The sequence below is a fragment of the Podarcis pityusensis genome (genome assembly GCF_964106645.2).
Source record: "Podarcis pityusensis genome assembly, chromosome: 17".
In the NCBI taxonomy this organism is placed as follows: domain Eukaryota; kingdom Metazoa; phylum Chordata; class Lepidosauria; order Squamata; family Lacertidae; genus Podarcis; species Podarcis pityusensis.
The window spans coordinates 41,004,316-41,030,312 of record NC_138042.1 but is presented as its reverse complement, the minus strand read 5'-3'; the positions used below and the strand labels follow the sequence as shown (position 1 = coordinate 41,030,312).

Genomic DNA, 25,997 nt, shown 5'->3' with positions numbered 1-25,997 from the left:
AGTGGGAATTTGAACCCAGGTCTGCCTGACACTCCAACCACTACACCACACTGGCTCTCATAGTGGTCTTGGAAAAGGAGTCCGCTTTCAGCTTCTTGACGCTGAGGTCCAGTGCCAAGGACCTTCTGGCAGCTCCCTCACCGCGAGAAGTGAGGTTACAGGGAACCAGGCAGAGGGCCTTCTGTGTGGAAATGGAGAGCTGGGCATGTATCAGAGAGTTGGGATTAGGTGTTGAATCTCCAGGCATGTTGCATCCATGGCAAATTTAATACAAGTCTGAACACATGATACAGTGGCATTTTGTCAGCCTGATATGATGTATTCACTCAAGCTCTCACCCATGGAAAAACCCCTCTGTGTCAAATATTTCTGTGAAGCTGTAAGCTCATAACTCACCAAAAACACAACACCCACAACCTGTTGTGTAAACTTTGCTTAAATGATCTGCTGCAACTGTGATTTCCTGGAGCTCCATAAATGGGATTTTTCTGCACTTGGTATCAGTCCTCTATTTGTCTTACCCTTCCTTCCTTCAGCTGTTTCCCCCTCATTATTTACTTTTCTTCTTTTCTTCTTAGGAATAAAAAAATGTCTATTTCCCCCATTACAAATTCTATGTGGTTTTGGTGTCCACTGATGGTGCTGTAATAATAAGGAACACAATGCCAAACTATGATATACACAGAGGGGAGGAATGTGAAAGTACCTGGACATAGGCTCTGCAGGAACGCTCCCGTTTCTGAAGCTGTATCCATAAAGATGGTTGTTATAAACACAGAATAAAAAAGTTAGTGACAGGAGAAAGCAAACTTATATAAAACATCTGCTGCAAAACTCGTTTCTCTTACAACTTGTTTCCAAGAAAGCACACTAAGCTAAGCAGTAGCAGTCTTTCAATATCACTGAGGACAAGTTACCTGCTTAATTGTTATTTATAAGAAAAGTACTAAGACAAGCAGTAAACAAAGAATCATAGAATTGTAGAGTAGGGGCCATGAGAGATAATATTTTCAATCAAAACTCTTTTTAAAAGAATTCCTTCATCCAATGACCAACTCGAGCTTATTTTGAAGATTTCCCTGAAATTGCTCCTTGCATCTGGTCGTAGTTTTGAGATGTCCACCTCTGAGCACTACAAATAAAGGCTTCTGGATATGCAAAAATGTTTCCTCTGGGCTACTTATGAAGTACTACTACCATATGAATTCAGGCCCCAAGAGACCTCATCGCCACACCAAAATAACCATCATTTTGCTGACTCAGATGTCATTTGCAGGATCATATGAACTCCATTTCATTGAACATTGGTGCCCTGATCCAGAGAATGCTATTCATTTGTGTATCACGACCCCCAAATAACCAATTTACTTTCAATGGGGCAAAAGTTTGGATGCGCCCATGGAGGTGCAGTTCTTCCAGATATTTATATACCACCTAATATAAAAACAACCTCTAAGCGATTTACAAAACGACATTCTGCCGGGCATCCAATTTACCCCTGCCACTCCTGATTTCGTTCTCTGGATTTTGTGAAAAGCCATTACATTCTGGAGAATTATGCGAGGAAAAAGAGCAATTGAATGACTAAGAATGTAAGCTGACTCAGAATTCAACACTCTTTAGCACAGCCTTCAGATGTTTTGGATTACAAGCCCTACCCTGAAATCTGATTTAGCATCTCAATGCCAAAGCCTACCCAATGCAGCAAGGTCCATTGAATATTGAGAGAGGTTAAATGAATACCTCAAAAGTCAAGGTTCAAGGGCAGAAATCTGGCTGAGTCTGGAATAACTTTGTGAAGTGAAAGGATATGAAAGAAGGTTTTATATCTAGATGTTAGGATAGAGAGGATAAAGAAAACAGGAAAACAGGAAGACAGAATGAGAGATAAAGGAGGTGCTGTGGGATTGGTGGAAGTCAATGTCTTGTTGTTGTTGCTTTAGTGTTTATAATATTAACTTGTAAGATATGGATTTGTTTGGTTTTTGTTTTGTTTTTGTTGTCTTTTTTAGTTTTCGAATGTTGGTTTTTGTGTGTTGTGTATTGTTATCTTTTGATATCTTTCGTGTTGTTGTTGTTGTGTGGAAAATACTAATAAAATTCATATTAAAAAAATGAATATGGGGAGAGGTTTGGGTGGGGACAGGAAAGTCATCTTCCATCCAACCCTTCAGTGGGAACTTCTCTGAATCCAACTCATTACGATTATACATTTTATTCAATTCCCAATTCATATTCAATAACTAATCCTTACCCCTTCTGCTTTAATCAACAATGCGCTGAACGCCGCAACAGAACCCACAATTTATGCAGATTATATTGTTTTTTTAAACAAGCTGAGAAAACAAACTTATTTTAGATGATTTAACTTATAAGGCAGGAATCTGAATTAAAGGGTTTAATTATGCAAGCTATCAGAAAGTTAGAAAATCTGCCTAACAGAACACAATCTGGGGAAATATATGACAGATTGAAGGCGAATGAAGAACAGCAAAAGTATTTGGAAACATATAAAATATATAAACAGCTTGACTTCTCAAAATAAATATTTGTTTGACAAGATAGGTAAATCATTTGGCCACTATCCATATGATGAGCAAAAGAAAAAATAAATAAAGGAATATAATGAGTTTGTTGTTAAATCATAAGCAATGTTATAAGAATGTGAAAATTAGTTTAAAAAGCTTTCCGCAATTACATTTCTTAAACAAGAGAGAATCAAGTAATTCTAAAAGGTGTTAAAAGTTCAAAGCTAATGAGAGGGGACAGGGAATTCACTGATGTGAAAAATAAGGCTACAGGTTCAGGAGGTTTTTCTGCAGTTTTATTCCAACTGTTTAAAAATAAAAATACCATCTCCACAGTGTCTGTTATAAATTAATGTTAATCCCTGACAATCTTCCAACCTGTCTGGAAGAAGCAAGTATGACTGCTATTCCTTGAACCAGACTGCAGCTTGGAACTTACCTGATCAATGGTGCTGAAACAAAACTAGGTCCCCAATTTAGAGCCAGCAAATTTGCTGGCTTATTTCAGCAATGCAGGTGAGGAACATGTGACCCTCCTAGCAGCCTCTGCCAGCAAAGCGAATGGACATCAACTCCATGCTGGGAGTTGATGTCCAACATCTGGAAGGCCACAGGTTCTCCATCTTTGACGCAGCAGCATTCTGTGAGCCATGTGGAAAAAAATATGGTGGCCGACTATGTCATGGCGAATCATTCCAACAAAGCAATTTTTAATTTTTTTTGCAGGGGGGCATTTTCTGTGCTGAGTTTAACCACTTGACTTACACCCCAACTAGTATATAATTTTTCTAAGTACTGTATATCTATCATCTATCTATCTATCTATCTATCTATCTATCTATCTATCTATCATCTATCTATCTATCATCTATCTATCTAGCTATCATCTATCTATCTATCATCTATCTATCTATCTATCATCTATCTATCTATCTATCTATCTATCATCTGTCTGTCTATCTATCTATCATCTATCTATCTATATCTATCATCTATCTATCTATCTATCTATCTATCTATCTATCTATCTATCATCCATCTATTTTGAAATGTAGGTATTTGTTTTTTAAAATCTCATTAAAATAAAACAACAAGATAAATTAAGTAGCATGAATAGCCAATACAGTATTTTACTTAAAATGATATGCCAAATGGCTGGCACCAAGAGCCAGTAAAGGCCCCACTAAACAGGTCCATTTTCAGCATATGCTGAAACGGCCTCACCATCAATGTAAGCCCCTTTTCTTTGAGGAAAAGATTATTCCGAAGAATGGGCTCCACAAGAAAAATAGTCCTCTGCCAGGTCACTGAAAGATGAGTTTCTGCAGAGTGTGGCCACAACCAAGAGGGCCTAAGAAGATTACTTTAGTGACTGAGCAGGTCTGAACAGGAGAAGGTGTTCCCTTCAAATTGTTTTGTGCCAGAGTGTCTTGTCAAACATTTAGCCTACTCAAATAAGTTATTTCCCCACCCTCAAACTTATATACAATACACTGGCAAGCTTCAAAGTAGTCCACCACGCCATTTTCGAACTATATACAGTAGGACCTACTCTCCCACCTCAAATTCTCGTTATAACGGAGGGATGTGATTCAGCTGACTCACCCTTAACATGGGGCCACTATAGCAGGACTTCTTAGAGTCACCTGGATTTTAAAATTGCTCATAAAAAGCTGTCTAATGAGATACTTTACCAGACAGAAGAAAGTACAACTGCCATGTTCTCTTTGTCCTGCTGTCTTGAGGTGAAATGAGAAGCTGCCGCCACCCTCCCCACCACCAAAGCCTTGCTTACTGAGGTAGGGCAACTGGTTCTTCTGACAAGATCTCACAGAACTTTTGTGAGATGGTGATCTGTGGGGGCACCACCTGCAAGACTCTGCCACCTGAGGCAGCTGCTTCAGCCCACCTCATGGGCGGGCTGGCCCTGTATATTTGGCTGCAAATATGATAGGTAAGGTTCGAATCCCTGCGACAGGGTGAGCTCCCGTTGCTCGGTCCCTGCTCCTGCCAACCTAGCAGTTTAAAAGAATGTCAAAGTGCAAGTAGATAAATAGGTACCACTCCGGCGGGAAGGTAAACGGCGTTTCCATGCGCTGCTCTGGTTCGCCAGAAGCGGCTTAGTCACACTGGCCACATGACCCGGAAGCTGTACGCCGGCTCCCTCGGCCAACAAAGCGAGATGAGCGCCGCAACCCCAGAGTCGGCCACGACTGGACCTAATGGTCAGGGGTCCCTTTACCTTTACCTTACAAGGGAATACTGCTTTGCTTTTGGGTGGTACTAGGGTGATGGTGGAACTGCGTTGCTTTCCACTCATCAGTGGCCAGATGAGGTGGTGGAGTCACATTATCCACAAAGGTTTAATCTTTGCCCATTGAACTCTACCAGCTTGGAAGTGTGTTTGTGATGCTGCGCACCAGGAGTAGTCAGTGGTTTCCACAGGCCACGTTTCTACCTAATAAGAACCACTGGCTGAGATGACATTGGAGTTGGTGCTGAAGTCTCTCGCAATGATGGCTCTGTGAGATATGCACATCCAGACAGACATTGCTGTGTCTGAGTCTGGCCCAGATATAGCTGCAGAATCTTTGCATTCAGTGTGATGAGGAGACCATGGTTGTAGCGATGTCCGACCTCAAGCCATGGATTGTTTCCTGCTCACGTATTGACAGGGGAAATGTCTCGAACCACATGCTCATTTCTGCCTTTCCTGGCTAATAAAAATTTGTAAGGAGAGGCTGCTTTCCTGTTTTCATGCCGTTCACAATTATTATTAATTTCGGTGCTCTATAACATTTTAAATGATGACAGGGAAGCTGTCTATGCCTCTTAAGGAGGCTGTTATCCATTCGCTCCCCAGGGGATCTTTGAGTGTTGATAACCCAGTAAATCACGGTCCAGTATCTGAGCTCCCGTTTCCAAGCAACATAATTGAGCATAGGGTTGCTTAGCAACTCCAGGCATACCTAGATGATAAAAACATTCTTAATCTTTTTTTAGCTTGGCTTTTGCTTAGGCTCTGAGAACAAAACTGTTTTAGTGGCCTTATTAGACGGTCATCGTACGCAGATCAACAAGAGAAACTGCACCATCTCCAAAACTTTGGAGGCAATAGGTTATTGGGTACTGTTAAAGCAGTGGCACAAACCGGTGGCCATGCGACAACCTGACCCACAATGACTTCGCCAAAGACTGGCAGCCAATTAAATGTCTTAGGACCGAACTACAAAAGCAGCAGAAGGAGGTAACAGAATGGACTGTACCACTTCAGAATACAATGGGTGTGTTTATGTGTCATGTTTTTAATGTTTCCCTACATGAAAAAGCTCACTGCAAACAGAAAAAAGCACCTTAGCAAGAAAACTGCTGGGCTATAACCTTTCTCCCTCGTGTGCCATATAAAACACAGGGCCATTAAAAATCCTCCACTTGCAGTATGAAGTGATAAAGTCTGTTATTCCACCTTGATATTCAAACTCTGCAGTGACAGGGGTGAGTAACCGTTGTCCCTACATACATTGGATTCCAACAACATGAGCAGAGCCACTGGTTTAGACCTCATCCCAGTCAATTAATCAAATGCATTTCAATTGACAAATGATTATTAATTACAATTAAGCTATCAGAAATTAATTAGATATACAAAACTGGCATATGGATAAGGAAAAATGTATTTTTTCTTCCGATTTATAATGACCCAATTATAATTCTGCAACAGAACGAAGAGATTCCCTCCCGCATAAAACAGAAGAAGGAATGTCTCTTTTGTTATTGCTTTTACTTTGCAAAGTGCTTTGGGATTCACTTGAATGGAAAGCAGCATATAAAACAATAAATAAAACAAATCATTCTAAAATGGGACCCGTCACCCTTATTTTTTCTAACAATTTGTATCAAAGATAAATGGAAAACCTAATGCTTGAGTAATCTTTTTAAATGATAAAATATTTTAATTGATCCATCTAGTTTATTGGTAGCGCAATTCTATACATGTCTATGCAGTAGTAAGACCTACTGAGTTCAAATATTTTTTTAAAAAAAGGTAAATGGGTTAATACTTTAGGTACATAGATTTTTTAATACATTTTATTAACTAAATAAATCCAACAGCTTGTCTGATTGTGCAACCAATTTCCACTTGCACAGTGAGACTTTTCCTTCCTCCCAATTCCACTGCAGCCCCACACCTGCACTCCTCCCTCCAAAAAAATATGTGGTCCGGGAAGTCCCGCAACCCTCCAGATCAGATTTTGGGTGTGCATGAAGGGCCTGCAGTGGGGAGGAAGGGAAATCTATTTTCGTGGCACTGGAGATCGCCCACCGTGGCTAAACTTCCACTGCAACCTCGTGGGTCATTCTCAAAGGAAGCCACGCTAGTGGGTCTTTCCCTCCATTGCTATTCCATATTGTGTATGGAAGAGGCGTAACACTATGTCCCCAACTTTCCCACTTATCCAAGAGAACAATAGTCTTGGTTCTTAATTGTTCCAAGTTAGGGTGGCTAAAGAAAATTAAGAAAAGCAAACTAAAGCAATCCAGAAAAGATTATGGTGATCAAAGCAGATCTTGGGTTGCCTGGAAATTAGCTCTTCTTCTTTTTATTACATTTTTTCAACCTGTGGTGGACACAGACAGGAGTGCTTTTGATCAATTTCATTTGTGACCTTTCTTTTATCACTTTATCTTTTATTACTCCTTTACGAGCTGGCAACCCATAACTCATTATGATTAATTATTTTTTTAAAAAACTATATTCCACCTAGTTTCCCAAAGGAATAGGAGAAGAAATCAGGGCCCAAAAGAATGGTGTCTGAGGCAGTTGCTTCATTTTCCCTTTTGAGTGGGTTGGCACTGTTCACCACCAACAGATAGAGAACATCAAGGTCAACAGAACTGCATATACCGTATTTTTCGCGTTTTATAGGACGCACCCGACCATAGGACGCACCTTGTTTTAGGGGCTCCATTTCTCCTGCCGCTTCGCTGAAGGGGCGCTGCGCAGAGAGGAGATTTTTTTCTTTTTGTTCTCCCCCTCTAAAACAAGGTGTGTTCAGTGCGTTGAAGGTGCGTTCAGTAGCCTTCAGTGAAGGCAACCCGAAGCCTCCTGAGCACGGCGGGAGTTCCTGCTGCACTCCAGAGGCTTTGGGTTCCTTTCGACCTGCTCTTTGGGGCTGGCGGGGGGAAGCCCGGCTTTCCCCCACCGCCAGCCCCCAAGAGCAGGTCGGGGAGCAGCGGAAAGCCTCAAAGAGCAGGTTGGGGCTGGCGGGGGAAGCCCAGGTCCCCCCCGCCCCATGGACCACACATTCGCTCCATAAGACGAACAGACATTTCCCCTTAGATTTTAAGAGGAAAAAAGTGCGTCTTATGGAACGAAAAATACGGTATGGGGAGGACGAAAGTCCTGGCTGTTTCCCCCTCTATCTGCTGTTGTTTCCTCTTCTCTCCTTCACCACTGTTAATTTCCCCTGCTCTTCCCTGTCCCAAAATTTAGGAAAAATAAGCTGAGATTTCAGTCGCCTTCAATTCCCTCTGCATATTGCTGTCAGAGCCTTCAGAATTCTCAACAGGATAATTCTTACTAATCTGGAAGAGGGGAAATGGATGGGGAAAGGCAGGCTGCAACTGCCTATTCCCTATATGTTTGATTTTTATCTCCTCCAGCAATGCCTATTGGTGCAGGGGTTACTCAGACGGCCACTATAGTTCTGGGAGCGCTGCCAACACGGCTCTCTCAAGTTACTCTAGTATATACATCGCCAGGGAAGTATTATTCTGCTACCCGCTCCTACTATCTGCTGGGACAAAGCTACAAAGAGCTGTCTCACGCTGGCCCTGCATTCTAATGTTATCTGAAGCCCGAACTGTTCTTGGAATAAACAAATATTTCGCAGGGAGTCAAAAGATGATCTGTTTTGATCGCAGCAAAATGGAAGAGTAATGAAATCCCCTCTATACAAGATTGGATCCAAAAACTGACAGAATATGCCAAATTAGATGGTTTATCAGAAAAAATAAAGAATAAATCAAAACAGGAATTTGTTTCAAAATGGGAGGTTTTCAAAGAATATCTGAAAAAGAAATATAGTAGTTTAAATTCTGTTGCAGCATTCGAGGAACTTCAGTAATAGTTGCAAGGTAGATATAAGAAATTAGATTTATCGAGAATAAGTTTAATTATGATAAAAGTGTGTATTGGAAATAAGTAATATGAATTTGAAATATGGAATAGATGGGAGGTTGGGTCTTTAGTGTTAAGACCAATAGATGTTTTATTGTTTGCTAAGAAAATTAAAAAAAAAAAAATTATTTTTGTAATTTGTGTGTAATTTGGTATTTGTGTTTTTTTTCTTTTTTCTTGTTGTATAAATAAAAAACTTTATTTTTTTAAAAAAAGATGATCTGTTAAGTTAGCAGAGTGCCGAGGTCCACAGCTCCCGTGACAGATGCAAGAGGACTTCTCACAGCAAAAAGCAGACGAGAAAGACAAAGATGGCGGTGGCTTCACTGGCCATTATTACTTACCTTGTTCAAGCTACGCGCAGCGCTGTCTTTTCCGCCAGGTGTCAAGTTTCGCAGCTGCACGTCCAGCAAACCCACCAACTGATCCATGGCGCGAACGGAGTAGGTGATGTCTCCCGCGTTCAGGTGGCTTTTCGTCTGCTCGGCAAGTTCTCTAGCGACGTTGGCAGCTGTCTCTCCCGATTTCAACTATGGTTCAAAGAAGGCGAGAAAGCGTCAAGATATTTCACTGCTAAAAACCGAGTTTGGACCCTCTTATCAGGGTTCGCGATCAGCTTCACAACAGCAACATTTGTCTAGAGCTTTCATGCGTTTGGAGTGCTTCACGTACATTATCTGGTTGCAATCTTTACAACATCCCTGTAAAGTCCGTCAGTATTATCACCTCCCCATTTAGCACATTCATGCATGTGCGCTGAGAGGTTTAAGGCCACCTAGTGAGTTCAGGACAGAAACAAGATTCAAACCAAGGACTTCCTGATTCACAGCTCAGTTGTATTTATGGAAAAAAGCATCATAACAGGCTTTAGTGTTATATGCAAATGTTCTTCATTAATGCGCTGTATCAGTGCTTCTAAAACTTGGTCCTCCACTTGCTGTTGTTGTTTTTTGGACTACAAATCCCATCACCCCCAATTAGCAAAACCAGTAGTCAGGGATGATGGGAGTTGTAGTCCAACAACACCTGGAGAGCCAAGTTTAGAAAGCCCTGCTCTATTTCAATGTCTTAAATTATAAAATCAATTCTGAAAAATTCTAAATCTTCTACAACCCGAAGATGTCATCCTCCACTCAGTTAGCTGCTTTTCTTGGGACTATCATGAATTAACCTACAACTACAGCTACAACAACAACAACAACAACAACAACAACAACAACATAACCTTACTCAGCCTCACTTACAGCAAAATCATATACATGTCTATTCAGAAGTAAGTCCCATTTAATTCTGGGAGATTTACCACCAGGTAAGTATATATAGAATTAAAGCCTTATTACCTCTTTATGCATAAATACCCTCCCTCTTTAGTCATTTTGAGAATGTATTTTTATCTTTTTGGATGATGCCTTTTGTGTTTGTTCTTTTTCATTGCCAAGGCTGAAGATGATCAACAGGCAGGAACTGCCTTTTAATTTCTCCATTAAAGGAGGATGCCTTTGATTAAAGAAGGACGCCTATTGAGATTCATAAATCAACACTAGCAGTGAAACTTCACAGTAGATTGAGGCACAATATAGTGGCAGTTCTTCTTTATTTTCCTTCTCTCGGTACTAGCCTGATGTGCAATTACAAAACTGAAATGATGGTTTTGAGCATTAGTGCTTAGAACCACCTTATGGGGGGAAATATCTATATCAGAGGATCTCAGACTGAAATCTGCTGAGAGTCTGAGGGTCCTGCTCCTGCGTCTCTCCACCAGGCCTAGGGCAGGGTCTGACAGACTACAAAAAGACTGCTGTTGCCCGGCAGAGAATACTGTTTACATTCTTTTAAACTGCTTTTTAATGTGTGTGTTTTTTTAATTTTAAAAAAATTTTTAAAACCCTTTTTATGTGGGGTTGTTTTTGGTGTGGTAGGGGTAAGTAACCACAGCTCTAAACAACAGATTTCTTTTTAGGACATCTGTTTGGTGAAGACAGTGACTCTCCCTGGAGACTATTCTTAATTATTTGTGAAACAAATGTTCGTTTTGAAATAGATTCAGGGGCTGATTATCACAGGACTCATCTACACAGCTGCAAATAAAAATTTACAATTTATTACAATTTTCACAGCGTTTTTTATATGTTGTGTAGATTCTACCACAGTTATTTCAGAGAAGACCTGCACATGACTTCAGAACCCCCTAGATTAGCAATAGGCAGAAATCATTTTACATAGCCCATGGGGTATTCTTGATTGTTTTGGGTGCTTTACCAGAGAAACAAGCTAGAAAGATGAGCAGTTTGTATTCACCATGTATGCGACGGAAGGTTGGATCCTGAATAATCTCTACAATTGTGTAGCTGCCACAATAGGAAAACACATTTGAGTAGATTTTTTTAAAAAGCTTAATGGGAAAATATGTACTTCAAACACCTAGAAGAGTCATTTTCAAACTGGATGACTCAATAAGCCTTTGGCACACAACCATGACAAACCAGAGCACTAAAGTGACAACACAACCTTTCTGAGTTTCTCTTTTCAGCACTGCCATTTGGGATCACAAGTACACCCAAAACCTTTCAAAGAAAGGACTTCTTAAGAGTTCTAAAAGGATTCATTGATGAAACCTTAATACATCACTGGAAGATCAAGACCAGATGTTGGCCATCAACTTGAATCAAATCCATGAATCCAGTCTCAAGCTAAACAAGGATAAATGCTTCTTTTTTTTTTTTGCCAAGATGAAATAAAGTTTTTTGGCAGATAATCACACAACATGAGACAAAGCCATGCCCAGAGAAAACAAATTGTTATCTTCCTATGTAAATGCCATCCCAGCGCCAAGAGCACTGATTAACCCCATGGCCTTCTTGGTATAGTCAACACTCTCAAACTAGGTTAATATTTCCAAGACATCTCCACAAAGTCAAAACCACTACACCTACTACTGAAATACCATGCTCTAATTTTGGGGTCCAGGTTTGAAGTCTGCTTTTAAGAGGATTTATATGATAATCAGCAGACTTCACTAAGAGAACCACCTTATTTACTAGGAATGTGCATTCCACCTCACCCCAAATTTGATGAAGAAAATAACTGACAGACCCCAGCTACTGTCCCGGGACAAAATAAAACACTCAGATCATGTTCTGTTCAGACTGATCACAGACTACTTAAAAGAAACCAATGACTCAGATTTGTAAACATAAATACAAGTCAACCCAGTGTATGGCCACAATTTTGGCTCTTGCTCCATTTGGTATATTTTGGAGTTCCAGTAAAAACAAATTAGATCACACAACGCTGAACTTTCCATCCCTGAACTAATATATTCTAAGCAGTTATTTGTTGATGGCTCATCCCTCCATTCCTAATTTACGAAACCATGTGTTACGTCAGCCACCACTAAAATTCATATGCGAGGGACTGATTGTTTGACGCAGTATCAGGCAGCTTCACAAAAACTACAAAACTCTTGTTTTAATTTGGCAATTCATTAAGAAGGGCTAAAAATGTGTCTTGAGCTATGCCAAAGCCATTTCCCGTCCCCGGGGAGATGACGTTGCGGGCTGGGAGCAAGCCCCCCCCCATGCGCATGGAGCAGGAAAGCCCCTGTGCCATTGGTTGGTCCTCGGCCACGTCAACCCAAGGCTGTCCAATCCGGACGGTCCGGGGGTGTGGCGTTGGCTATTTAAACTGCCCACGGCCAAGGACATGTTCCTTTTCTCCCTGCTCGGTCAGTTCTCCTGTCCCCCACTCCCTTAGGTTCGGCTCTTTATCTCCTGACCTTGCTATGGACTTCGGTTGGTCACCTGTTTTTTAACAGGGACCTGGTAGGAATTTTTTTCCACCTGGCAAATTGGCATCGGCCATTTGGTTTTTCGCCTACCTCGTAGCAATTCGTCACAACTTTGTAAGGTTTGGCGGTTAGGCATTGGAGTATTAGGTTGAAGGTGAGGGGAGGTAGTGGCCATCACGTACCCCTCCTATTTCAAGGGTATTCCGTTAAAGAAATCCAAGGGGCGTGGTCCCATCCAAAGCCCCAGATGGGGGGCTAGGGCTGTGGCATGACCCCTAGCGGTGACCCTGGGGGAGTTCCTAGTTGATGTGCATCAGCAGGGCTCCCCCTTCTGGTGGTTAACCCTTCCAAGACTCCGGCAGACGGGCGGTTGTTAGATAGAGTCGTGTGGTTTCCAATGCCTAAGCCAATACCACTCACATTCTGTAACCAATAAAGTTGTGGCCTTTTTTGCCCATTAACCTAAAACACTGTTTCATGTGTCTTTATTCCACTTCCTGGGAGGGTGTGGGACCTTGCCACACAATTCTGAATGCAGGCAGCTGCTCACATGATGAAATGGATTTATAAAACAATTCTGTACCCACACAAAACTAGAAGCGTTCCAAGCTAGCCTTCTCCCCAACATTCTAGTTTTCTAAGCATAGGAAGGTGTGTATCAACCATGGGTAGTTGAGGCAGGAGTCGTGCACCTGACTTCTTGACACCACGCACGCCTGCCACTTACACGGGAAAGCCGTGTGGCAAGGTCAGTGCAGTGCGAGGGCGTCAGATTGCCTCCGCTGCTGTACCCGGGCTGACGCTGAGCTCCTCACAGATCCCTCATAGCTCCCTAGCTCAAGGGAAAGAGAGAAAGGAAATGCAAAACAAGACAAAACCCTATTCTGATTGAGACTGAGAGGTGTGGAAACAGGAAATGAAAAAGCACTGGTGCTTTTTTTGAAAGTAGTGCCATCGACATACACTCCCCGCAATCTCCATCGCATCTAAATTCATGCCAAATAGGAAGAGGTTTAAAGCAATAATTTTTTAAAAATCCTAGAAGATAATAACTGCTGCCCCTACCGTATACTAAGGATGGGAGGGAGATTAAATATTATTTGAGCCTATCACAAATAGCATACGGACACAGCCTCAATTTCCAGTGATTTATCATCTTCTCAATTGGGTCATAATGAATGTATGAGTAAGATGGTCGAAATGGAAGTTATTGGATATGAAGATGGGGCAAAGCTAAAACCTTTTCATTCAAATATTAAAGGGTATCTTTCATGAAAAGCCAACCCAGAGTCCAAAAACTTTAATAATTCAAATGGATCTGGAGTGTAATGCATCAGGATTTATAGGAAATTATGTGACCCCCTATTAATCTGATACCCTTGAATCAGGATTCTGAACAAGAGATATGAAGTGCATTTTGCCATTTGGACGGCTGAAAAGGCATCAGTTTTCAGCTTGAAATGCGGCAGACTACTTTGGCAGTCTGATGCACTGCGGTAGAAAATTCAAAGAGCCTCTGACCGAATAAATGCTTCTCTCCCAAGTGATCATATAGCTTTGTCAGCTCGCACCCTTTGTGTAGGAGACTCATCGGCAGAAAATGTCCAGAGAACTATTGGTATGCCCTTCCTTGGATTGGGAGGAAGCCCCGATAGGCCTGGAGAAGCCGTTAATTAGGAATACTGTACACAGTGCAGCAACGAACAATAAACTGAATTAAAGACTAAGTGTGTACAAAGTAAGCACAGTGGCCACTCACAACTGGAGATCCCAATCAAGGTTTTTTTTAAAGCAGATTTTCAGACTGCACAAATCCCCCACCACACATACCACACTAATGAAAAGAAAAGAAAAATCTGAACACAAAGCATGCTTTGCTTTTTGCTTACACCCTGTATCAGTGGTCACTAGTTCTTATTGATTATATAGTGACAGTTCAGTTATGAATCTGTCTTAGCTCAGTAACCACCAGGCAAAAAAGAAAAGAAAAGAAAAGAAGAAGAAGAAGAAGAAGAAGAAGAAGAAGGAGGAGGAGGAGGAATTTTAAAGGATGCAATGAAACATTATCTGTCCAATGAGGAAGGTACAGAAGATGCGGTTTTGGCTAAAAAGAAGGCATTTTTAATATGGTTTGAGAAGTTTGTTGTAATGATGGAAACTGAGCATATTCTACTCACATATGATTTGTGTAATACTGTCCCTGACACTGTCTGTCATTTAAGTGTTTAATAAACGGATACACCTAAACGTGTCTCACCTTCCCATTTTTCAAGCTGTACATTATCGGCTTTCCAATTGCACATTCCCTCCCTCCCCCCCCCCCCCCCCGCAATTTCACATCTTGTGTCCAACAGCACACTAAAAAAGAACTTTTTCACAAACATCCTAGGATTTGCTAGGTAGGTGTTAATTAGCATAGTAAATCTAGGATGATTGTGAACTTTTTGCATTTTGCAGCCACTTGCCTCCACTGCTATACATATGCACCTGTCAGCTGAAGTTAACACTCTACGAATCTGAAGAAGAGAACTCTAGTCCATGAATGCTCATGCCATAATAAATGTGTGCCAAAGCTTTTTCCCACAGCCAGAACTCCGTTCCGGCGTCTCTCAGGTGGGCGCCATTGCCATTAAAAGAGAACAAGGAAGGCGTTCATGGCGAGTTCCAGCAATTCTTTTTCTACAAAAAAAATGTTATGCCATACAACTTTTCTTGTTTTTTCTGTTACTCATTTAGAAAGTGAGAATATTGTGATCACGTATTACAAAGCAAGGGATTCCATACTTGTTTGAAAAGCAGCTAAAATAATTTTAAAAATGGGGGAAAATACCTTATATTCAGGAAGTGATATGACCTTGATACAGAAGAGCAAGGTAAGTCATTTTATATGGTACAACCAAGTATTATAAAATATAGCTTAGATCCAACATCAACAGTTTCTTCTTTTTAAAAAAGAAAGTCCACAATCAATTAAAAGTTTATTTTTGTCTGTTTGTTGCTACTGATTTTAAAGCAATTTTTATATTAGTCTGACTCTCTTAATTTTAAACTGCTTTTGAAATTATTTCCTTTCCGTTCAGATAACTTCCAAAGCTGAATAAAAAGCACCTTAAAACTGACATAGAAATTCAAATATCTTACAAACATAAATGGCTCAGATAAAGATGCACAAAGTTAAAAGCATTCATGTAGTAAACAAATGATCAATACTGACGGGGAATATTGATAACACTGTGTGCTGAAATGCCTCCATCTTGGCAGCGGAAATGTTGGAGGGGCAGAGAACCACCACTTGCATTGTCACAGCATCCTGTGCCATGGGCAGGGACAGTTCTGCTTCCTGATGTCATGTGAATTCAGGTGATTGACAGTTGGGTGGCCCCCTGGCTGGATCAATTATCCTACCACTGATGCACACAATAAGGCATCAATTCTAATAGGGTCTTCTTGACAAGATGTAAAAAATTCTAATATTTTGAAGACTCCCTTCCCCTGCTATTTTGAAACCTACTTCTTGACTAGCACCTTACATATGGGTATGTATGTACTGCAATTTATGCTCTCTTTTTTCACATCAGTCTGACATCATATGCTCACTGCTCCCCTTTCTATAGGCAAGTCTCCTAATTTCTTGCATTTACTGTACTTTAGATCCGGGAGATGCAACGCAATGCTATGATTTTTGGTTCAGTCACAGCAGAACCATATTTTTATATAAAGGCAACACAGAAGGAATGGGAGCATAAGATATGAACACAAGGACATGTCAGATAAAAGCAAAACCTTACCTTCTGCGTGATATGGTTGACCCAAAGTGAAGAGCAGTTGCTAAGATCTGGCCCTTGAGGATCCCAGATCCCGCCAGGAGCAAGGCACAGGAATGTTGAAACACCTAGAATGACAAAGATATGATGAGACACCATACATTTTACCTGCCCCTTGAAGTACTGATCAGTCAGTTGTTTCAAAAGAATTTTTTTCCAATGTAAAGATTAATTTCTGGGTGGTAAAAGTCTTCTAATGCATGAAGTAGTCTCTGCAGTGAATTTGCCCAAATCCTGAACTGAAATAGTTCACTTCACAAAGTTTTGGGGCTTGTTTGAGCAGAAGTGGGATCTCTGGATCACCCTAAAATGAAGAATGGGCCGCCAAAGCAATCAGGGTGCTTCAGAGATTCAGATATGGAAAAATAAATGTTTGCAAAAACTGGACAGCTGTGAGTCCAAAATGACTCCCAGGCTGCGCACCTGGTCCTTCAGGGGCACAGTTACCCTATTCAGGACCAGGGAATCCCCCACACCCGCCCGCCCCCTGTCCCCCAAAAACAGTACTTCTGTCTTGTCAGGATTCAACCTCAATCTGTTAGCCACCATCCATCCTCCAACCACCTCCAGACACTCACACAGGACCTTCACTGCCTTCACTGGTTCTGATTTAAAAGAGAGGTAGAGCTGGGTGTCATCTGCATACTGATGAACACCCAGCCCAAACCCCCTGATGATCTCTACCAGCGGCTTCATATAGATATTAAAAAGCATGGGGGAGAGGACGGAACCCTGAGGCACCCCACAAGTGAGAGCCCAGGGGTCTGAACACTCATCCCCCAACACCACTTTCTGGGCACGGCCCAGGAGGAAGGAGCGGAACCACCGTATAACAGTGCCCCCAGCTCCCAGCCCCTCAAGACGGTCCAGAAGGATGTTATGGTCGATGGTGTCAAAGGCCGCTGAGAGATCCAGCAGAAGGACAGGTGGGAAGGACAGGTGTTTCTCTTCCAGCAGCATACAATGGACCGTTCTGCCCCTGTTGCCATTTCTAATACCACATTCTCAACAACATTTTGCGGAAAGCCAAGGAACACAGGCAAAGGACGAACAGGACACTGATTAAACAAAACTTGGACGGCTGGCTTAGCATGGCAGAGAAGTAACTTTGTTTTATGAGCTCACCTACGGTGCCCCTGGGGCACGGCTGCTTGGCCACTTGTCCTTGCCGGGTCTTGAACCATGTGATCTCACGGGCTTCCACCGTCTCGCAGCTCTCTGCCCCTATTGCAGGCAGCTGGGAAGCCGCAGGCGGCAGGTGTGTCGTCATTTCATTGGGGGCCTCCAAACCCGGGGAAGGTGTCGTTGTGCTCTTGTTCCTCCTGCCCAAAGCTGCCGCAGTGGTGGTCCGTGCAGTGCTGCTGGTAGTCAGTCGGGGAGTGGTGCTTGTGGTAGTCCCACCCAAACCTGTGGCTCCAGCCGTTGATGCTGCCAACGAAAAGCAAGAACAAGTTAAGAGGGAGGGAATGACAGCTTCTTAGGGATCTAACAACCTCTTGTTAAAAGTGCTTCTATATGGAGACTGTGTGTAACATGTGAAGTAGGCCCAGGGCCTATGTCTAGTTTGAAGTCCATATTGCATATCGGTTTCATATTTTTTGACCTGGCAATATATTGAGAATTGTGTGTGTGTGTGCTATGCAAAAGTTTGTTGTTGTTTAGTCGTTTAGTTGTGTCCGACTCTTCGTGACCCCATGGACCAGAGCACACCAGGCACTCCTGTCTTCCACTGCCTCCCGCAGTTTGGTCAAACTCATGCTGGTCATGTTTGGTCATGTTTGGTCAAACTAATGCTAAAGTGATCCCTTCATGGATCACTGCCTTGCCGTGGTGAAGGGGCTTGAATAACTCAGAGAAGCTATGAGCTATGCCGTGCAGGGCCACCCATGATGGACAGGTCATAGTGGAGAGTTTTGACCAAACGTGATCCACCTGGAGCAGGAACCAGGAAGCCACTCCAGTATCCCTGCCAAGAAAACTCCATGGACAAAGACAACATGCAAAAATTACTATGTGGGGAAAACTGTGAAGCCAGACAATACTTCTCTTGATTCCTGCAGCCCTTATTAACTCTTCTAGCTCAGCTCTAGCCTGCCTCATGCAGGGAGCAGTGAATCCCAAGAGCAGGCGCCGGCAAAAATCATGTTGTGGGGAAAAATGAGAAGCCAGCCAATGCCTCAACATTGCCCCATCCTTATTTCAGATATTGTGATCTATTGCTATAACGTGATGTTTAGCTAGTGATATATCGCAATGATGAAAACCAGATATTGCCCAGTCCTACTTGTCTTGGCAGAGCTTCACTGAGTGCTGGCATACTCACACTGCAGCCACTCAAAGAATACTTCCCCTACACTTGTGAAGGACAGAACCACTCAAGTGACATTTGTGCCCCCTTTCTTGCCTCGTAGCAAATCCTAGGGACCTTCCAGTCAGTACAAATGGCCTGTTCCTTATCATAAGCAACAAGCAGAACTTCCAGGGGGATCTAAGAGAAGCCGGAGTCATGTTCCTTATTCCATGCATATGAACTTCAGCAGACACCATCTACTGCAGTAGTTCTCAACCTGTGGGTCCCCAGATGATGTTGGACTACAACTCCCATCTTCCCTGAGCTCTGGCCTTGTTAGCTAGGGGTGATGGGAGTTGTAGTCCAACAACATCTGGGGACCCACAGGTTGAGAAAGGCTGATCTACTGGCACGCACCACTTCATTTTGCATTTGGAGACACACGATCCACACTTTAGGGTGGAAAATCCTGCAGCGTTTATAGCAGTGGAGGGAATCTGTAGTCCTCCAGATCATCCCTGACAATTTGCCATGTTGACTGAGGCTGATGGTAGTTCTCCACCTCTGCCATGAAAGGAACCTTTCCCTGCTGTTGAGACTCACTGTCTTGTCAGATCATCCCTGGAAGATGTTGCTCAGGGCAGTGTTGCCATCACCTTCCCTATAGATTTTAAATACGAAGTTGGACAGGCATCTGTTGCCACTTTATATAAGGTATCCCGATTTAGACAAGGGGGGTTGTTGGGTTCAGATCAATGGAATTCAACTACATTGATCAATATGCCAATCTAGGGAGCAACACAGTGGGAACGAGTGAGCCCCTGCTACAACCACCATAAAATGATTACCAGAGCCTTAAGGAATGTACAAAATCTGTGCGGGATAGTAGATTAGTTTCATTAAAGAAAAAAAAATGGCTTGAAGCATAACTCAAAAATCAATTTTATGAAGACCACAAGATACATGATCATACTAACGGCACGTGCTTTAAATTTCACTTACTCATTTATGTGATTTTAAACCAGCTTAATTGGTTTGTTAGAAAAGAACAAGGCATCTGATTCATTTACATATAAATGGTTTTTCACTCTGGCTGCAACTATGATTAAATGCCAACCTGAGCAAACTTATTTGACATTCTATACAGTACAGAATACAAATCTGTCAGCCAGGTCAAAAGCAAACAGTTAAATTCAGGATAGAGCAACCTGGGCAGTTCCGGATACTACATGGGACATTTCATTATCCTTACAATATTATCACAATTTTACCATGCTTAGCTATATTAATGGTTTGGATCTAAAGTTAAATCATTAACATAACTAAGCATGGCAAATTAGTAAATACGTTTAATAAATTAGTAAATACGTTTAAAAAATGCAGGTGGGCTTTTAAAAACAATTTAAAGACTTAAGTAAAATGTTACTTATATAACTTCTGTTTCAGAAAATGATTTTGTGATTTTGATGGAGCTAAACGTTTTTTAATAAAAAGCATTTTTAGGATTCTCAGCAGAACACTCTGATTCAATTTCTTACCATTCCTTCCTACAATGGGATATATATTCAGAGATAAACTCAGGACCAAAAGCACCAACCTAATCAAATGACCAACATGCTGATTCAATATTTCAAAGTGAAAAAAAGAATAAATGCGCATTGGGGATTGTGCACAGAAAATTGGCTGTCACATAAAATTTAGTTATATTCACCAGTCTCCTAAAAATGTGTCTGTGCCACTCCAAAAGATAGCATACCCTCTTACGTTGGGCAGTTTGTTTTCTTCTTTCTTGGTAATTCTAAGAAATGCTTTTGTGTTGCAACAACATTTGCAAAACCTCTCTGCAATTTAAACGATACTGGAAGTGTAGAAAGGATGTGGTCACATAAATCTGCTGTGAAACAGGACTCTATATTCATTTGTATATCAGACTGCAAGCTTTCATCAGGATTGGTTAAAGCCAGCCATCACCACCCTGGTGCTCTCCAGATGTTCTGGACTGCCACTACCAACAGCACCAGGTGGTTTAGGTCATAATCCACTCTCCTTGTATAGGCACCGAGGAAACAAGGAACTCCTCCATCCACCTTCTAAAGATGCCATTTCATAGAACTGTAGAGTTGGAAAGACCTAAGAGTCACTAGTCCAACTCCCTGCAATGCAGGAATCTCAGCTAAAGCATCCATGACAGATGGAAACCAACCTCTGCTTCAAAACCTCCAAGGAAGGAGAGTTCACCACCTCCCGAGGGAGACTGTTCCACTGTCAAACAGCTCTTACTGTCAAAAGGTTTTTCCTAATGTTTAGTCGGAATCTTCTTTCTTATAACCTGAAGCCATTGGTTCGAGCCCTTCCCTCCAGAGCAGGAGAAAACAAGCTTGTTCCTTCTTCCATGTGACAGCCCTTGAGATATTTGAAGATGGCTATCATTCCTCCTCTCAGGCTCCAGGCTGAACATACCCAGCTCCTTCAACCATTACTCATAAGTCTTGGCTTCCAGACCCTTGATCATCTTGGCTGCCCTCCTCTGCACATATTCTAGCTTGTCAATGCCCTTCCTAAATTGTGGTGCCCAGAATTGGACACAATATTCCCGTATTTCCTGGCTTCTACTCTTTCCCACAGCATGATAAACAACCCACGCAAAGTCCAAGCGCATCCTAGGAGCTGCAAGACCACTCATGTGACTGGCCACAAGAATCACAAAATCTCTGCCAACAGCTGTTTGTCCTACCTCGCAGCTAAAGAGGATTTGGTTAGGAACTGCTTAAAGAGAAAACAATATTCCTTGCAGTATTATGCAGCGATACTTTTCTAAAGCATTAGAGTAATTATACACATAAGATCTTGGATGACAAGGAATAAGCTATCCAAGATTTTGGATACCACTATCAGTACCTGCCCACTCAACCACTTAGATGTGTGGAATTGGCACTTTTACAAGTACTGCACAATGTTTGCTCTGCACTTTCAAGAAATTGACCTTTCAGTGTGGCAGAACATATGCTCTGGAACTCCCTGTGCATTGATATTAGGCAGGAACCTTCACTCTTTTGTTTCCAGTGCCTTTTTTGTTGTAGCAAGTATACCCAGGCATGTCATTTGGACATGCTGTTTTAGTAACTAAAAATGTTTCCAAATTGCAGTTTTTTATTTTATATATTCACATTTTTTATGCAACTTGTTTTTAATGTTTGTTTTTATTAGCATTTTTAACTAATATTGTAAACCACTGAAAAGTATTTTGTTCTAGTAAGCAATATAAACATTAAACAACCCAAGTAGTTGAGTGCCAAAACGGAGCACCAAGGAACGAGAGAGAGGTGCCTGCACTCTTGGGAGAAACCAGATGTTCAATCCCTGACTGTTCAGGTTGGAATTTGCAATGTTAGAAATGAATCATGCATGGCAGCTCTGAACATTTCCATCCCTTTCTTTGATGAACGTTGCAGCTCAGAAGGGCAGTTGTAAACCTTAGAAGACTAAAGCTTACTGTGTGAACAAAGGTCCATATTGTTCAAGCTCTGGTTTTCCCAGTAGTGATGTATGGAAGTGAGAGCTGGACCATAAAGAAGGCTGATCACCAAAGAACGGATGCTTTTGAATTCTGGTGCTGGAGGAGACTCTTGAGAGTCCCATGGACTGCAAGAAGATCAAACCTCTCCATTCTGAAGGAAATGAGCCCTGAGTTCTCACTGGAAGGACAGATCCTGAAGCTGAGGCTCCAAGACTTTGGCCACCTCAAGAGAAGAGAAGACTCCCTGGAAAAGACCCTGATGCTGGGAAAGATGGAGGGTGCAAGGAGAAGGGGACGACAAAGGATGAGATGGTGGGACAGTGTTCTCGAAGCTACCAGCATGAGTTTGACCAAACTGCGGGAGGCAATGGAAGACAGGAGTGCCTGGCATGCTCTGGTCCAGGGGTCACGAAGAGCCGGACACGACTAAACAACAACAAAAACCACCCTGAGATCTATGGATGAACGGTGGTATACAAATATAATAAATAATAATAATAGTAGTAGTTATTAGAAATACAAATGTTGCTTCACAGCTGCAGGAGCCTTTCTTAAGCAAATGCTCAATAAGTTTTAGAAGAATATAGTGAGGAGTTAGTTTTTAGTTTAATTGGCTTACAATTACTTCGTGAAACCAGATTTTGCCTTTCCTTTTTAACAGACACCTTTACTCAGTTTTTTAAAAACCGAAATATTTTCTCTCTATCTTCCTGATGCTAAAGTAAACTAAGGATTTTGGCTGCCAAAAATCTGGTTTCACAATGCAATTGTTAGCCTTTGCTCTTAGTCTGGAGTTTCTGCTAGCTCAGATTAACAAAGATAATTGGTTTCTCACCAGATGGCAATTCTCCTTGAATGACTAGCTGCTTCCTGAATCTCTAAATCTTGGGGATGTTCACATGTTAGATTCAACATGTGTTTAGTCTGTGTACGTGCGTGCATAAGGTTGCTCTCTGTAGCATATCATATATGGTTATTTACACATAACTCCTGTTTAGACAATCATCATAGGGCTTAGATAAACATTCAAGGAGAAGAGAGCATTCACAAGGACCATTCCCATCACCCGATGCATAATCAAAGGTGACTGTTTCTGCTCCTGCTGTACTCCTATAGGCTTGAGAATTTTGGATCTTTGATTTCCCATGGCCCCAAAATGTCCAAAAGGAAAATCATGAGTTTCCCACTTTAGTTAATTGTCTTCCACAAGTTGGGAGGCAATGGAAACAAAGTTGGAACAGGGGGATCTGGTGTCCTCTTCCCTCCATCCCATCATGTGCTTACCTTTCCATATTTGTGACACCTATAGTCTAACGCAGGGTTTCCCAAACCTGTTTTTGGACTACAACTCCCATCATCCCTAGCAAGCAGGACTAGTGGTCAGGGACAATAGGAACTGTAGTCCAAAAACAGCTGGAGACCCAGGCTTGGGAAACCCTAGTCTAACAGCACAGGTAGTAAGATGGAAATTTTCATGTTTGGCGTAGAATGAGTTAGCAATTACGCACATTTGCCTATAAAAGCAACCCTTTTTTTGGTCTTTGCAAGTGGCTTACTCGCATGACACAACATTCTGGCACTGAAGGTAGCCTATTTGCTTCAAGGTCCATCTGCAGCTTTATTTCAAACCCCAGGTGAGTTTCCAGATGCTTTTACTGTTTGGATTTAGATATTTGAGAATGATCTGTTTGTTGTAAATGATGAAGCAGTCTCTCAAGGAAGAAAAGATGCACTAAACATCCACTAAAGTGGAATGTACGTCTTTTCTGACTGCATGAAGGAGTTTTGTGTGTGTACCTGTAATGGTTTCTAAGGGGTTGCTCGTGCGAAAGCAGGCACCTATCTCCCTGGCTGGGTGCAAACACCTGGCTGGGCTGCCAAAGTGAACCTTATTTGTCCAGACTGCCACTCACCCGTGGCTGACTCAGTCGCTGGCAGAATCCGTGAGTGGGCGTTTCTTAAACTTCTTCCAGCAAAGAAGCTCTTTGATGCCTAGTCTCCGCCTACCCTCTCTGCGCGAAAGCCTTCTGCGCAGGGAGGGCGTGGGCAACGGAGGACCCCTACTCTCCCCGCTGGTCCCAGGCAAGGAGTCATGGGACCGCCTCGCCACTTCCCCCATCTGCCCCCCTTCTCCACTGGTGCTACGCTGATTCTCTTCCCCAGAAGATGGGCTGCTTCTCCCGATCCCTGGACGCTCTCTGGAATCCCTCTGGCTTTTGCGCTCTCCCTCCAGTACTGATGGCAGTTCCCTGACAGTACCAAAAGTTAATGTGGTAGCTAAACATGCACATATTTTGCCCCCATGAAGAGAAATCAGGGAAGTCAAACCAACAGCCTTTCAGTTTCTGATGGGCCCAACTGTCCTACACAACTCTGGAAATATGGCAGACGAGATTATGAGAACAGCATCTACTGAGGAAACAAACATGTATTGCACAAAAGAGCACTTGGTGTTAAAATCTAGTCACACGCTAGGTAAAAACCCCAATCATTTCAACCCAACCGAGGTAAGTCTGAGAAGAACCCAAAGCCTGGCTGCAGAAGGCACAGCTCAAGTTGCAAGTCCTCTGTGGAAATCTCCAACAAAAATACAAAGATTTGCAGCGGGAAAGCTAGCGAAAAACTATAGACCAAGCAAATTCAAAGCACGGCAAAACCCATGTTTGCATTCTGCCTCTACACTTGCAACCTACACGAGATGTCCGGCAAAGTTAGTGCAATTACTGCTAAAAGTCTGGCTCCTTTGCCAAGGTTTGAAGCACTAGGAACTCCAGCAGTGCCAAAGTGTCTAATCCTGCCTAAAGCCACCAACCCAGTGGCCATAATCACATCTTGTGACAGCAAATTCCATATTAATTTTGTATTACATGAAGATGTATTTTCTGGAGTATGTCTTGAGTCTACTGCCAACCAATTTCACTGAGTGACCCAAATTCTAGTGATATGTGAAAGGAAAAAAGAGTGGTAGCAGTCCTTTACTGTGTCTATATATCCCAAAGCAAGGCAATTTTAGTCAGGGCTGGGGTGGGAGTGGGGGTGGGCGTGGGGGTGGGGGTAAACGCTACTTGCTGCCTGCTGCTTTCTCACTCCTGGTTAGTCCCTCTCAGGCTGCTATTTACCATCGGAAACATATAAAAAATTACATTAAATCTATTATTTACCATCAAGTTTAGTCCCGAGACCATTTACCTGCCCTTTCTGGTTCAAAACCATGGCAGCTTAATCTCCAAGAGCTATGCTCAGAATTTCAATGTGCCAATGGAGAGCAGATGACTATTTTTACATTCTTATGTGACTGGAGAAACAGATGTCCATTCAGGTTGCACTGAAATCAGTTCTGTTAATGGTTGCTCTAAGCTTAAGTTAAATTTAAGCATATACAAGATAGGAGCAGAGCTCACAGTTCTGCAGTAACGCAAGATGATCTGTCGGATGATCAGAGAAAGATGCTTTTTATAGTTAATATGGAATTTCATTACTTGGATGCAACAAATCATTTTTGAGTACTAGGTTGAGTTTTAGTCTTCAAGTACTCTTGTACGCAGAGAAAGTTCTCAACAGAGCAGTAGGCATGACTTCACACACAGGAAATCTCAGCAAAAAGCAGGCTTAGGGTAGTTATCTGAGCACACCAGATAGTGGTTAGTGGAGATGGGAATTTTACTTACGTTTTACTTAAAAGGAGTTTTACCTAAAAGGAGATTGTAGGCTCAAGTTCCCATTATATCATTAGAGAGGAGATCAGGGGGAAAAAATCTAACTACAGTGGTACCTCGGGTTACATACACTTCAGGTTACGTACGCTTCAGGTTACAGATTCTGCTAACCCAGAAATAGTACCTCAGGTTAAGAACTTTGCTTCAGGATGAG

The 25,997-nt window shown here is 42.1% G+C and overlaps 1 protein-coding gene across 11 annotated transcripts in view; it reads right to left on the bottom strand.

Annotated features, from left to right (window-relative positions):
• ADGRL3 (adhesion G protein-coupled receptor L3) overlaps window positions 1–25,997 on the bottom strand; it is a 534,652-nt gene that overhangs the window by 137,132 nt on the left and 371,523 nt on the right. For all 11 annotated transcript variants that reach the window (XM_080987086.1, XM_080987079.1, XM_080987081.1 and 8 more), the window contains 4 exons: window positions 17,446–17,748; window positions 16,285–16,388; window positions 9,054–9,239; window positions 707–745 (listed from right to left, as the gene is read on the bottom strand). In XM_080987086.1, the coding sequence (XP_080843212.1) occupies window positions 707–745; window positions 9,054–9,239; window positions 16,285–16,388; window positions 17,446–17,748 (632 nt within the window). The remainder of the gene's footprint in view (window positions 1–706; window positions 746–9,053; window positions 9,240–16,284; window positions 16,389–17,445; window positions 17,749–25,997) is intronic.